At 34.7% G+C, this 14,275-nt stretch overlaps 1 protein-coding gene and 1 long non-coding RNA gene across 2 annotated transcripts; both read right to left on the bottom strand.

The window, feature by feature from the left end:
• Window positions 1-622: 622 nt before the first annotated feature.
• LOC109585479 (hemicentin-1-like) lies at window positions 623-9,168 on the bottom strand. The gene is made up of 7 exons (XM_020001578.1): window positions 8,898-9,168; window positions 6,341-6,512; window positions 5,908-6,045; window positions 5,067-5,204; window positions 4,180-4,359; window positions 1,565-1,689; window positions 623-691 (listed from the first exon to the last, which is right to left on the bottom strand). Exons 1-7 carry the CDS (start codon window positions 9,159-9,161, stop codon window positions 623-625), a joined length of 1,086 nt encoding a protein of 361 aa, XP_019857137.1. The 5' UTR covers window positions 9,162-9,168.
• Window positions 9,169-14,036: 4,868 nt separating this feature from the next.
• Window positions 14,037-14,275, bottom strand: LOC109585484 (uncharacterized). Its single transcript, XR_002186509.1, has 2 exons — window positions 14,226-14,275; window positions 14,037-14,169 (listed from the first exon to the last, which is right to left on the bottom strand). It is a non-coding gene; the product is annotated as an uncharacterized LOC109585484 (long non-coding RNA).

Here is a 14,275-nt window from a genome sequence, read left to right as displayed (position 1 = left end):
CATCTGTCAACCCTTCTCTTACATTTCATGTCCCTGTCTTCATTTGTGGTTATGAATGCTCATTTTTAGTTGATACTGGTGCTGCTGTTACCTTGATAGCATCTTCTATCTGGGAAAGGTACTGTGCTTCTTCATTCAAGTTATTAGAAGAAGTGCCACACCAGTTAGTCAATGTCACAGGGAACCCCTTGCAAGTTCGAGGATCAGCTCAGTTGACACTAACTATAGGTGAGAACTCCTTTCATACCATAGTTATAATTGTGGATCACCTTGCAGAACATGGCATTATTGATTTGGATTTCCTGAGAACACATTTGTGTACCATCGATTGCAAATCTGAAGTTCTACACTTTCCTGTGGTGCAGCAAACCATACCATTACAGCCTGAAGGATCAGATGTCAGAATACAAGCAGTACTCGAGAGCACTGTTAAGATACCACCACAATCAGAAGTGGAAGTGTTTGTACTGGCAAACAATTTTGAACAGCAAAGGGGTACGTGGTTACTAGAGGATAATTTGGCTCAATCCCGTCAGCAGGCAATTACAGCTCGGTCCATTGTACTTCCAAAGAAGCGCTTGGTTACACGCCTCATTAACCCCATCGCTAGTACGTAAGGGTACTAAGATAGCTTCTTTAAGTCAGTTACCTCATGATTCCTTTGTTTCAAAGAATGTTCTTCCGCTATTGCCTAAAGAGGTCTCAGAAGTCAAGCACAAAAAAAGGTGTGGCACACTAGGAAAAATGGCTGCAGAAGGTAAGATTTGTAAAAAAATATACCAACTAATGGCAAATCTGAACAAATTCTCAAAAGTTTATTCCTCCATTGATTTACAATGATGCCAATACTTCTCATAACTTTTGGAAGTCTACTCACAAAATTCTGGCAGCATCTAAAGTGTCATAATGTAACTACAGGGAAAAAGGTTGGCAAAGAGAATCCTCAGAGTATCGAGTTGACTCCAGAAAAACATGACTTGAGTGAACCACTAAAAGTCTCCCTTCAAACAATGAACTATGCTGCACCCATGTGCAATTTACTGTATATCATTCTATATCTGTACAAATTACAATGAAATGGAAACCTTGTGTTGTTTAATCATTTAAATGGTACAGAAATGCAACGCTTAGTATTGTAAAATGAGTCGTTTCGTATTCGTTTCACTTATGTAAAAATTAAACTTTTTTGTCTCATATACTATATACATGTAATAATAATACATCTTATACAAAAATAAAGACTTTTGGAGGGAGCCCATAGGATATGTCGCATACACTACTGAACACATATCTTCCAATTAATATTGTGATTGGCATCAAAAGAACTATAGCTAATGGATAAAACGTCGCAGCAGGTGACAACTTCAACCCAAAGACAATAGTAATTTTAAAAAATTGCAATAAAGTATCAAGGTTCCATCTCTAAGTCTAAAGCTTCTGAACATAATAAATATCAGGATGATGCTTGTAGCCCTTGGGCATGCAGAAACACATCCTTGTACACCCACTTTAAGGTCTTAAAAACCTATTTAGTATGTACATGTACCTATAGAACTACTCTTACCTTACTCCAATATATAATAGGTACAGGATAACCCACAACACGACAATCAAGATACAACCTTTCACCACTCTCTGAACTGACACAGGTATGAGAGACTTCGAGGGTTACTGGACTGTGAATTTTCCCTAGGAAGAAAACATACTTCAATAATATAATACTAACATAAATAGATACAAAAAAATTTTGTGGCTAAATTAATTAGCACATTTCATTAGCAAAACACCTTTTAACATTTTAAAAAGAGAGACATGTACTGGGTTAAGTTGATTGCCAGCAATGATTGTAAGCCAGTATGTTTTACATGTACAGTACTATTTGTGTGTTCAAACAATAACTCTTCCTTCTCATACTCCAAAAATAAAACTTTTTTTCAATATGGAGCTAAAGTGGTAGGTACAGTAGCTTCATTCCTAAAGTTTGCTCTTTAACAGGTGTTTTCACATAGCCTTGTACATGTACATGTACATCTTTCAAACGCCCTTGAATGGCCTTTGTGCCACATCTTAACTTTCTTTCTCTGTTATTAACACGGTTTCCCAACAAAGCATCCTACATGTACATGCACATGTAAGTACGTTAAACAGCATACTTCATGAGCTGACAAGCACTACAATACAGCTAGTACATGGCATTTAGAGCAAATTTTAAAATTCATAATAATCGAAATTTGATTGGATTCAGCTCAAAGTTGATACACAACATAAAATACCTTATAGCAGAAAATTTTTGGGCCCAATAATTTCGCTAATATGTTCAAAAATCAATTTCGTGGCTTTAATTTTCGTGGTTTTCTACTTTTCCACCATCTTGAACCGTATTAAATCAATTTTCACAGATTTTATTTTCGTGGATTTAAAAAAAAAACGCAAAATCCACAAAAAATTTCGGACCACAAAAATTTTCCACTATACGGTATACATGTATAAGGACATGTAAATGTACATGTATGTACATCAGGGTTGGGGTTAAGCACTGACTCAAATGTTTAAGCATAAGCATAAGCACTTTGAAAAGGGCTTAAAGCATAACCATTTTTAATAGCTTCTGTGATTAGAGTCTTTAAGCACAAGCATTTTTACAAGTGCTTCAAGCTCTACTTCAAGCATTTCTGTAATAGCAATGTATATGAAGTATACTAATAAACAAGTTGATTCCTCATCTAAAGATCTTTTTGCTCAGCCAAACAACCTCTTTATGGGTGCTGATGCTAAGTAACTATATTAATACACAACTGTAATTTTATAGTTACATGTTAAATTAGAATAACCAAAATTTTATGTACTCATTGTGCTATAAACTCAAAATAGTGCTTAATGCTTGAAAGTGTGCTTATAAGCACTACCAAAGCAAAATGCTTAAGAATAAGCTCAAGCATTTGTGCTTTAATGAGATTAAGTGCTTGAAAGCATTGCAAGCACTTGTAAAAATGTGCGTAGAGCACTTTTAAGCACAAGCACTCAAGTGATTGCCCCATCCCTGATGTACGTACATGCATGTACATGTATCAGAAAAAAAAATATAATAATGGAGAGTTCTCTCCTAGCCATTTTGATGAAAGTTGTGTTGGCCGGATTGTTGGCCTAATTTTTGAGCAACTTAAAAAATTCATTAAAACTCCACAATTGATCAGAATCAGCTCAACATTAATACAAAACATAAGGACTTGTATACTGTACTTGTGGGAATTAGAATAAAAACAATATAAAAAGGAGAATTCTCTCCTAGCCATTTTTGACAACAGACCATGTAGATGTTACTATACATGTACATGTAGTACAAGGACTTTGGTAGATTTTTGAGGACTTTACAAATTTAATTTTGACTGGAATCCTCTCAAAAGGATGTGTATGGGTATCAGAAAAATTATGAGAATAAAAAAGTATCTCCTAACTATATTTTCGACAAATTTTAGAAACTGGCTTGGTTTTGAGCAACTTTAAAAGTTCATAAAAAATAAAATTTTAATCAGAATCATTTAAATAATCAATTCAAAGTTAATACACAACATAAGGACAAGTATGTGCATAATTATGCATCAAAACTCATAAAACATAAAAATGGGATTCTTGTTGAAATGCCCTGTATTACAGCACAGTGTCTTTGGCCTAAATTTTGAGCAACTTGACAATCCACTAACAAGGTGTTGCATTAAGCACTATGCTAAAACCCTGTGGAAAACCCTTGTTATTCAAATAGTCGATATACTCATAAAGACTTCAAACATGTGCAAGTTCGCTATTTTTTTCTCAGGCTATCAAACAGAAAGTATATACACGTAAATGACAGGACAGGTACAGTAAATGTACTTTAAATTCCTCAATTATCAATAACTAACTACCATGTTTCTCATAATTTTAATTTCTTCGGAAACAATGATGACATTATGCTATGCAAAAAGCTACCTTAAACTATGGTTATAACATCTTGAATCACAATTATTACATGTACTGGAAAACATATGAACATTCAACTCATGCCATATAACAACATGTACACGTACATGTAAATGTAACTTTGTCACAATTAGTCAATAGTCTAGTCATGCACAGACTTCACAATACAGTGCAATCAATAATAACTAGAGTCACAATAATGCTTATTATTTATAAACATACTTTGTTTTTCTTCCTCAGTCCAATACACTTCTTCTGCAATTATATCTTGCACAACGAGTTTACTTTCAAGGCCCCTTGGTTCTCTGGTCTCTCTATCAAAATGAGCCTCCTCACTAGCTGGTCCCAATACTTTTGGACACTTGCTAGTTTTCTGTGCAACAGACTGAGGCCATTTCAACTCTAAAAAGATGCAATAGAATATGTTACATAAAATGTGTTGACAGAAAACAATATAATTCTTAATTTTGACAAGAGTAGATTCTGACAATAATAGCACCAAGTAATTGCTTTACTTACTCTAGCTGCAATTATCTGTTACAATTAAAAGAGTACATGCATTTACATTGTTTATGTAATGTATCTTTTTCTAACAAGATGCAACTACATATAGTAAATGTGTACATGGAAGTATACATGTACATGTATATGTGTAAGTACTCTTATAGCATTGTAGTAAATATTTGTTCATGTAACTAACAGAGACTCCACAAAAATTAATATGACTCATTAAAAGACTGGAGAAGCAGCTAGAAGTACAGGCACCCCTACACTACATGTACAAGACTTGCTTAAAAGTTTAATGTTATGCTAAACCATAACATGTACAAATACATGTACATGTACATGTAGTTATGTACATGCATCTGCTTTTGTGTGATAGAAAGGTTGCTGGTTAAACTTATAGTTTGATTATAAGAATTGTAAGTCAAGAACCAAACAACATGTGTACATGTACACGTGAGTGTAAAACCACAATACATTAAAGTATACAGGTACAAATGCATGAGGCAGTGACAGCAATTACATGTAAACCAATGACCCATAATTTAAAAGAATAATGAAAGAACACATACTGACTATATGACATTTTACATATAACAACATACCAATATATATTCTGGCAGAATTCTTTCCAGCTTTATTCATTGCAACACAATCATAATAGCCATCAGAATCCAACGAAACATCTCTTATAGCTAGACTACCATTGCCATAAGGAAAATAATTCCCTTTCCATCTTGCACCTAATAAAATAAATATTGGTAAAAAAGCAATAGATACACAAACATAAAATAATAAATAATATGAAGAACAAAAATTAAGAAAATACATGTCCCGTTCTCAGAGTGAAGTAGAAATTTATACCGTAATTACAAATTAAGCATGAACCCACTACTGTACAAATATTAGCACATGTATTTGTACTTGAGGAAAGCCCCAGAAAGCTTTACAAACTGGTCACATTTAAATTAAGTAAGAGAAATACATGTACTACATGTATTATGTGACATGCTTAGCTTTTCAAACTAGAGCTATTGAAATCATGCAAAATGAAGACAACTTGTCAGAGGAGGATATCTTAGTGTTTCCTTTCTCTCCTTTACTAGTGTTCATTTTCATGTCTTATTCTATTATTCTTATTTCTCTGTTTGTTAATTCATTATCAGAAAAAAACTCATAGTACATAATAGGGGTTTTTAATTTTATAAATGCCCAAATCTATTGTTAAAGTCAAATTCTAAACACCTGCTACATGTATCTTGTACCATATGGTATCACAACATACAAGTATGTGCAGCACAGCAAGCAGAGGGCCACTGGATGCAGAGGCACATGTACATGTGCATATACATTACTACTTAATGGTACATACATGTACATGTAGATGTATTTATTTAATTGACACACAATAAAATCATTTCACACAAAAACACTGCATGTCTATACCTGTCTTCCATTTAGTGATGTAACGGCCATTCTTATACCAAAAGATTTTTGTGATGATACCAGATAAATTGCATGAAAGAACACCAGTGTGACCAATGGTTAGAGACTGATTAGGACTGGCAGTTACATCAGGAGGAACTAATTAACAGATAAGAGGGATAGCAATATAAAAATTAAAAACATACCGTATAGGGGGTATAATTCCCAGGGACAATATTTCATGAAAATCACCATTCGACCTATTCACAGGAAAAATTTTTGTGTTTTTCTTCTACTGACAATTTCTAGTATGGTAAAAAATAATTTTAATAGATAAAAATTTTCACTAGTTTTTTTAAAACTGTGACATTAGCGAAATTAAATCCCCGTGAAATACACATCTTATACGGTCATAACATTTTCACAGAAAGAATTTAAAAAATAATTTCATTACCCCATAATGTTGCTGAAGCACTTAGGTTTGCCGTGCAAGTACAAAAGCAGCAAGCACATGAGTAGACTCCACTATCTACTCCAGTTAGAGGATATCCAATACGCAATTTCTCCTTTGTCATGTTATACTTGGCACTGTTGCACAATCGTCTCTCATCTTTATACCAATGAATCTATTGAAATAAAAAAGGATATCATTAATTGAACATACATTGATTCCACAAAATACAATGTAAATAAATTACTAAAGCAAATTGTATGCTCATGCACATGCTATTGAAACTAAAATATTATTGCAGGTTACACGTCTCAATAGTGAAAATGTTCCTTTCAGATACACATGTACGCCACAAAATATAATACACAATTACAGCTACATGTAGTTATACCACCAATACCAGAAAGGCATTTAAATTATTCCAATGATAACCTTCTATAGACAATTACACAAAATTGCTTCAGCAAGTATGGTACCATAAATGTATGCTCAGAGAAATCTCATTAAATCATTGATTGTTTTGCTACATGTACATACAAAAAAATTCTAATCATTCTTTACAGTAAAATGTAACTGTTAGAAATAAACTGCAACAAATTGAGCAATGACTACTCATGCTTGCTTCAACTCATGCTGGCTTCAATTTCTCAATACAAAAGTACCACAGACTACATGTATTAACAAGTCATAAATTTGCTCAAAATTTTTTACCTTTAAAATGATATACCAAATATCATACCTTTCAAAAGATATGCTAAAAATCAATGGGGATCTTGATGTGTGCATGTTCACAAATACTAAGCAAGGACATTTTTAATTTCTTTCATTTCCCACCAAGTACATTAATTACATGTATATACATGTGCATGTAGATGTAGGTCATTTTCGTAATTTGTAGGTCTAATATTCCATCAATATTACAAAATATTCTAAGGTTGCTCTAAGTCTAGGTGACAGTATCTATAGTTGCAGTATAGAGTGATAGTAAGCAGCTATTGTTAGCATGCACTAAGCAGTAGGCATGGGCCAAATATTTTTTTTTTTTACTTATTATTCTATTCCTTAACTCCTACAATATCTACCTATTATTCTTAATATTATTCACAATTAAAAAGTTAAAATATCAATTTATGGTTAAAAATGACATTCTGTCTATAGTGTTATACTGTGCCATAATGTTAGATGCAATAAAGTCTGTTTGTTGTTGGCATTTCAATTAATGATTGAGGTATAAAAAGTCTCTCAGATGTAACCAACACATGCTCATCTTCTGCATCTATTTTTGTTAAAAATTTAACCAGTCCCTACTCTCTCCCACTAATGCATCCTATTACTCTCAAATTATTCTTCATTGGTTTTGCATCTATTATTCTTTAAATTATTCCGGAATATTTACCTAAGCCTTACTAAGCAGCTATTGTGATTACAATACTATTATTTTAATTACCATGATATTTATCATGTGTACATGGAGCATGCACATTTTAACAATTTATAGCTGAAGCTTGATCATCTTCTAACTAAAGGCAACTTCTACCACTAGAGAGGTTGTGAGTAATAAGGAAGGTATCCTTTACTAGTACAGCTTGCTTCATGGTTTCTCACAGCCCCTGCTACATCAGATACATGATGTGAACAAGTTTTCAGTATAGCAGGATAGTGTTCCATGAACTTTGCATTAAGTACTAGTACATGTATAATGTCATTTTACAAATTGTTATTGCATGCATTGCTTCATTGTAAATCACTGTATTTCCTCGTGTGAATAAAATGGCTAAACTATGATGAAATGTTCATTATTGTGATATTAGAGTTAGTAAATATCTTAACAGTGATATTACTACAACTGCCTAAAGGCGGATTTACAATATTACGCTAGTCCTGACGTTACGTTGACGCTGGAATAGAATCTGGTTCTATTCCAGCGGAAAGCATGCGTCAAAAGGTCAAATCGCCCACGCTTTTGATTAAAAATTGACGGTACGCTGGCCTAATGTCATATTGTAAATCCGCCTTAAGTCTGATTTGCTCCCAGTGGCAATTGTTGTTTTAATTTTCGTGGTTGACAGTTTAGTATATATAGTTCACAAGAGAATGGCACTTTTAATGATTCCATGGGTTTAAAGTTCATGGCAGGCCCCAAAACCACGAAAACCATAAAAATTAAGCACCATGCAATACTGTATAATACTGTCAATTCCCCTAGCCATTATTATCGTCTCAGTAATAACTACAAACATTCAATTTAAACAAAATCACATCAGTCTCCAAAACTTCTCTTGGCTCTCTATCTTCGATTTCTCGTTCAACTCATTTTACATTTAATATTTTGAGATTCACAAAATAATACAGTATATATATATATATATATATATATATATATATATATATATATATATTATATATATATTATACATACTGTACAAAATGATTTTTCCCACTTTATGCATTAATCTAATCCCTTTTCAACCAATATCCATGATGTACTCAATACTGATTCATACAAAGGGAGCCCACCCTACCCACTTAGGAAAACATTAATAGGTAGCCAATAATATACCTGACACCATAGGTAGTGATGACACGCTGGTCTTTCCACGTTTTCTTCGTGGCCTTCTTCTGTTTTCTTGCCACAGGTGAGCCAAACATAATCCATTGTCTTCTGAACCACAACTACATTCGGAGTCACTACAAGAGAATAGTTCTCGCACTGGCCGAAATGAAACAGCACTGTAAGTACAGTGGCAAAGAATAGCTGCCACATGTCACCAGTGCCTCGTCCACGTGGCCAAAAGAAGAGAGAGCAAGCTGCAAGGCGTAACATAATCGATTAATTAAAATTATGAGCCACACCCACTTAATTGAAATGAAATAAAATTGGTGGAATTTTATTATCATGTTAAACCATTTAGAAATCTTTCTGTTTCCATATAATGTTAACTGCCATTTCTGACAATATTTCTTCAAGCTCCACCTGTTCTCCACTTTTCGAGCAGTCAAACACTTCAATTTCTTTTAATTTGCCAACACCAAATTTTTTCCACATATCCAAGATTGTTCTAACAAAATCTTCAGTAAAAAGATGGACAGAGAGAGCTAATTTAAAGTACGGAGTTGCAGTAAATGGAGAGAGCAACTTGAAAATTGCTTCAAGAAGAAACAACAAATTCTCTAATGGCCCATCAAAATAATAATTTTGCAATGTAAAACTCATCAGTGAACCTTTAATTCCTGAAAAGGCAATAAGAAACTTGTCAACCGTGTTTTGACTTTCATCATCAATTGCAACAGATAGTACCCACTTTTGTGCATTCACATCACGAAACAAACGGCATATATCGTCAATATTATCTTTACCAATAATATGGGAAGTGACAAGAGTAAGTTCATCCACGCTAACTGACTCCAAGTTACCGAACAACTGATAAACATTGTCATCATTTCCTTCCAGCTTAAGTGACTTTAGAGACAGGTGCTGAGGAATGAGAGAAGTAAAATTAACAGAGAGAGCACAGTTTAGCAAATTAAGACTCTTCAACGATGATTGTTCAGGTTTGACAGTAAGAGGTTCGGATATTGGATCAAACTTAGGGCAAGAAACAAAAATCATTGTAAAACTCACTGGATGTGGAGAGGAAAAAAACTGGCCCAGAAGATTCTGCAGAATATAAAATGAAATAGTTCCTCGAAGACGAAAACTATTAAAAGTCAGTTGCTTAAATGATGATCGAAAAAATAATTCCCCCATGTATCGTGTAACCTCACTTTCCATAAAGAGGCACCGACTAAAATCATTATCTGATGATGTAATGCCAAATTCAAACAGCTCCAATTCTTGATGACATTGAAGCACTTCTTGAAGAAGAGGTGAGATAGATTTAGAAAGTCTGACATGCTTAAAACTGCCCGAAATATTAATATTCTCCTCTACTAGCTCCTGCTCCAACGTAATAGATATCTCTAACTGCTTTAAATTACTCTGATGAGAGCCTCCTAAATATGGTAGTACTATATCAAATTGATCCTGTATCAACACACTCCTAATAGAACATTTATTCTGCACAAATATAACCTTCAAAGCATTTGCAATGCTCTTCCTTGCTTCTTCTATGTCACAAGAGTATAAAGTAGCGAATTGGTATATACTGATAGACTCAATTGACGTAGCACACTTTGAAATTTTGCCACAAAAATTGTCATCACTCAAAAAAGGAGCCAACAGTCTTAAATGCACTGGAGAAAAGGAAATATGCTTCAAAGATATTTGACTCTGAACCATAGTGTGGATTACATCCCCCAACGAAACACCAGAAGAATATTTATGATTGTATCTTAAAGTAGTAAGACTACGACAACGTTGATTGCATCGATAAATATTATGAATTCGAAGAGTTTTTCTCCTACTAAAGCACTGGTACAAGTCTGGAGTTTTTCTAATACCAAAAAGGAGATCAAAAAGAAAGTGATCGTAGTGAACACACTTGCAATTCTTATCCATTAATTTAGACGACTGAAAATGATACACTTGTGCAAAAGAGAATAGAGAGTTGAAATATGCCTCCCTCCAACTGACTGACTCAATTCTTTTACTTTGTTCTAATTCTTCTGGTGTATCAAAACCAGGCACAAAACATCTAACCTCATCCTTCCTGTCCCATGGCATCCTCTCCTTGTACAATGTCTCCCAAATCTCATCCATTGATATATCTCTAGTCGATGATGTACCTTCCAATTTAGCAACATCCGCTGCTGGTAAAAGGAGGATTATTTTAGCACGTACCACATGAGGCAGAAAAGCAAGATTACTGGTAGGTATACCTTCAATTTTTTGCCACCAGTCTTCAAGAAACAAATGGCCCATGATGTACAGCAAACACTGTGTATAAAGTGGAGCTGGATGAGAGAATGTTCCAGGTCTGAGCTTTTCCTTGGCATTCATATCATAGATATTATAATTAGAGTAAATATCTATGTTGTGGCTCCGCCCTGGCCCCGCCTCTGTGATGTTCAGCTAGCTAAGGAGGGGTCTTCTTCTTCTTATAATTTATAGCCTCCTCTTTTGAGGAGAGTATCACCTTAGTTATGGGGTGTGAACAGTGCCAAAACATATAAGTATTATATAGACAGCTTTCTCTGCCATTGGATACATGCTATAGATATACATACATATATGGATGCACCATTATACATACTAAAATGATAGTTTGTACAGATATTGATACATCTATGGCATATCTTCACGTCATTATAGACATAGATATGTTATAGATCATCATGATCAACCCCGCCTATAGTAGGCGTGTCTCCTGTCAAGAAATTAAAGCTAAGAAGATGACTATGAAGATAACTAGCAAGTTTACTAGTCTCGCTAGCCAGACCATTCCCCAGCCTAATGACTGTAGGCTGGGGAATGGTCTGGCTAGCGAGACTACTCTCCAGACCCTCTGTGCTGGTGTGGTGAGTATGGATCGGTCATTACCGTGGTTGGAGAAAGTTGCCATGGTTACTCAGCTTAAATGCAAAATTGCAGCATCAAAATCTATGCTCGCTCAGACAGTGTCAGTCTTTGCACATAGCTACTCCAAATGATGAAATACTTAGCATGGCTGCAGATATATAACTTGTTTAGAAAATGCAACAAAAAGTGTTAAACGAACTAGACACTGTGCTAAAAGCATGATTTCAACACCCACGCAATAGGCTGGGAAGGTTTTAAGCAGCTAAAACTCAAGAATTTTAAAGCTAAAATTCTTTATTCTTGCTCAAAAAGTTTTTTATTAGTATAAGCTATGTTTTTGAGTAAAACAAAGGCAAATAAAAGTTTTGGCTTGAAAATCTCTATTTCAGCATGATTTCAGGTGTTGCTGGCCTCTAAACCTATTATACCTTTACTAGGCTAGAAACAAAGAATTCCCAAGTTTCATATCAAATTGTTAAAACTGGACTTATATCTATTCATACATTACTTTATAATGGTATAAAATTCTAAGTGGGAAAATTAGTGAATTTTGGTCCAAAATCAAGGAGCTTTAGCTGCTTAAAACCCTTCCACACCCATTGCGTGGGTGTTGAAATCATGCTTTTAGCTCTGTATCTCATTCATTTTGAACACTCTTTTAGTGAAATATTTTCATAAAATATTTTAAAATATAGCCTGCACCTATGTTAACCATTCAAGTCATTGGAGCAGGGATTGTGCGTTATTTTCACCACTGAGTTAAAAATTAAAAATAAAATTCCTGTTTTTTGCCAAAAGTATAACTTTATTGGACTTATATCTATTCATACATTACTTTATGATAGTATAAAATTTTTAGTGGGAAAGTTAGTGAGTTTTGGTTCAAGATCCCGGATTTTTAGCTGCTTAAAACCCATCCACACCCATTGCGTGGGTGTTGAAATCATGCTTTTAGCTCCGTATCTCATTCATTTTGAACAATTTTTTAGTGGAATATTTTACAAAATATAACCTACACCTATGCTAACCATTCAAGTAATTGGAGCAGGGATTGTACGTTCTTTTCACCAGTTAAAAATCAAAAAATAAAATTTCTGGTTTTTTGTCAAAAGTATAGCTTTATGTCATTACAAAACTTTCTGTGGCAAATTAGCCAATTTTGATGCAAAGAACCTGAGTTTTAGCTGGTAAAAACTCAGCTCCGCCCCATTGAGTGGGTAGTAATTTTATTAACAAGCATTGGTGGGCTGTGGCCTATAGCCTGGTCAAATACTGAGCCATGCCTTGAGTGGGCGTTGAATTTTGCTGTTTTGGCTTGGCATCACTTTTGAGCTACAATTTTCACAAATCAAATGCTTCACACCACTACTAGCTGTTCAAATTGGCACTGATTGTTTTAGACATGTTCAGTGAAGATTATTTATCTAATCCAAAATTAATTTTTGTCATAAATGCTAACAAAATAATTCACATGTCAATAAGAGCATTAAAGCATATATACTGCAAATACACATAGTGTGACCAAAATAGGACCAGCTATAATTACTTAATACAACAAAGGCTGTGTCTACAGCTCCGGTAACCGGACGTAGTTTGCAATGCTAGAGCTCCGGCAGTCCGTTTTTCTCCGTAAAACAGCTTGTGCGCATGCGCAATAGTGCAAAATGGAACTTAGTCTTTTTATCAAGAAACCCTAAACCCTAACCCCAAAACCCTACGATCCCGGAGGCTAAGATGTACGAGAGGGTGCTCTAAAAACTAAACACTAAACCCCAATCCCAACCCTACGACCCCGGAGGCTAAGATGTACGAGAGGGTGCTCTAAAAACTAAACACTAAACCCCAATCCCAACCCTACGACCCCGGAGGCTAAGATGTACGAGAGGGTGCTATTTCTTGACCCAAAAAAAAGCCAAAAAGAAAAAAATTGCAAAAAAGACATTTTAAAAAAGAAAAAAAAAATCAAAAACTGCAGCATAGTTTTACTCGGTAGTCCTGACCGGATTCGAACCCCTGACCCTATCCGTGCAATCCACACCAGCCTCTCCACTGCACCACCACGACCCTGCTGCATCATCAACGCTGGTTGTTGTATTTATACTCGGTTTCTATAATATAAATCAGTGTATTATTAATACTGCACTGGGGCGTAGCCCCAGTATTTATATAGGGGCGACGCCCCTATTACCGGAGCTCTAGCACTGCATACTGTGTCCGGTTACCGGAGCTCTAGACACTTCCTATATTTTATCATAAACTTTATACTATGGCTAAGCTAAACTGGCTGCTATTACTACACAATAACTATTAAAATAAAATCATTGAGTCAATGTATAACTTGCTCTGCTCTACTTGGCACTGAGAGAAAGGAATTCTAAAAACACACCAAATAAATGCAAATAATACAATAATTGTGGTTGTACAATTCACCTGTAAAGCTGATCTTGCCATCTTTGTTTTCATCTATAGAATCTATGAGG

Source organism: Amphimedon queenslandica, unplaced genomic scaffold (assembly GCF_000090795.2).
Source record: "Amphimedon queenslandica unplaced genomic scaffold, v1.1 AMPQUscaffold_13056, whole genome shotgun sequence".
Classification (NCBI taxonomy): Eukaryota; Metazoa; Porifera; class Demospongiae; order Haplosclerida; family Niphatidae; genus Amphimedon; species Amphimedon queenslandica.
The sequence above is the reverse complement of the archived record's forward strand: the minus strand, read 5'-3'. Positions and strand labels throughout refer to the sequence as shown.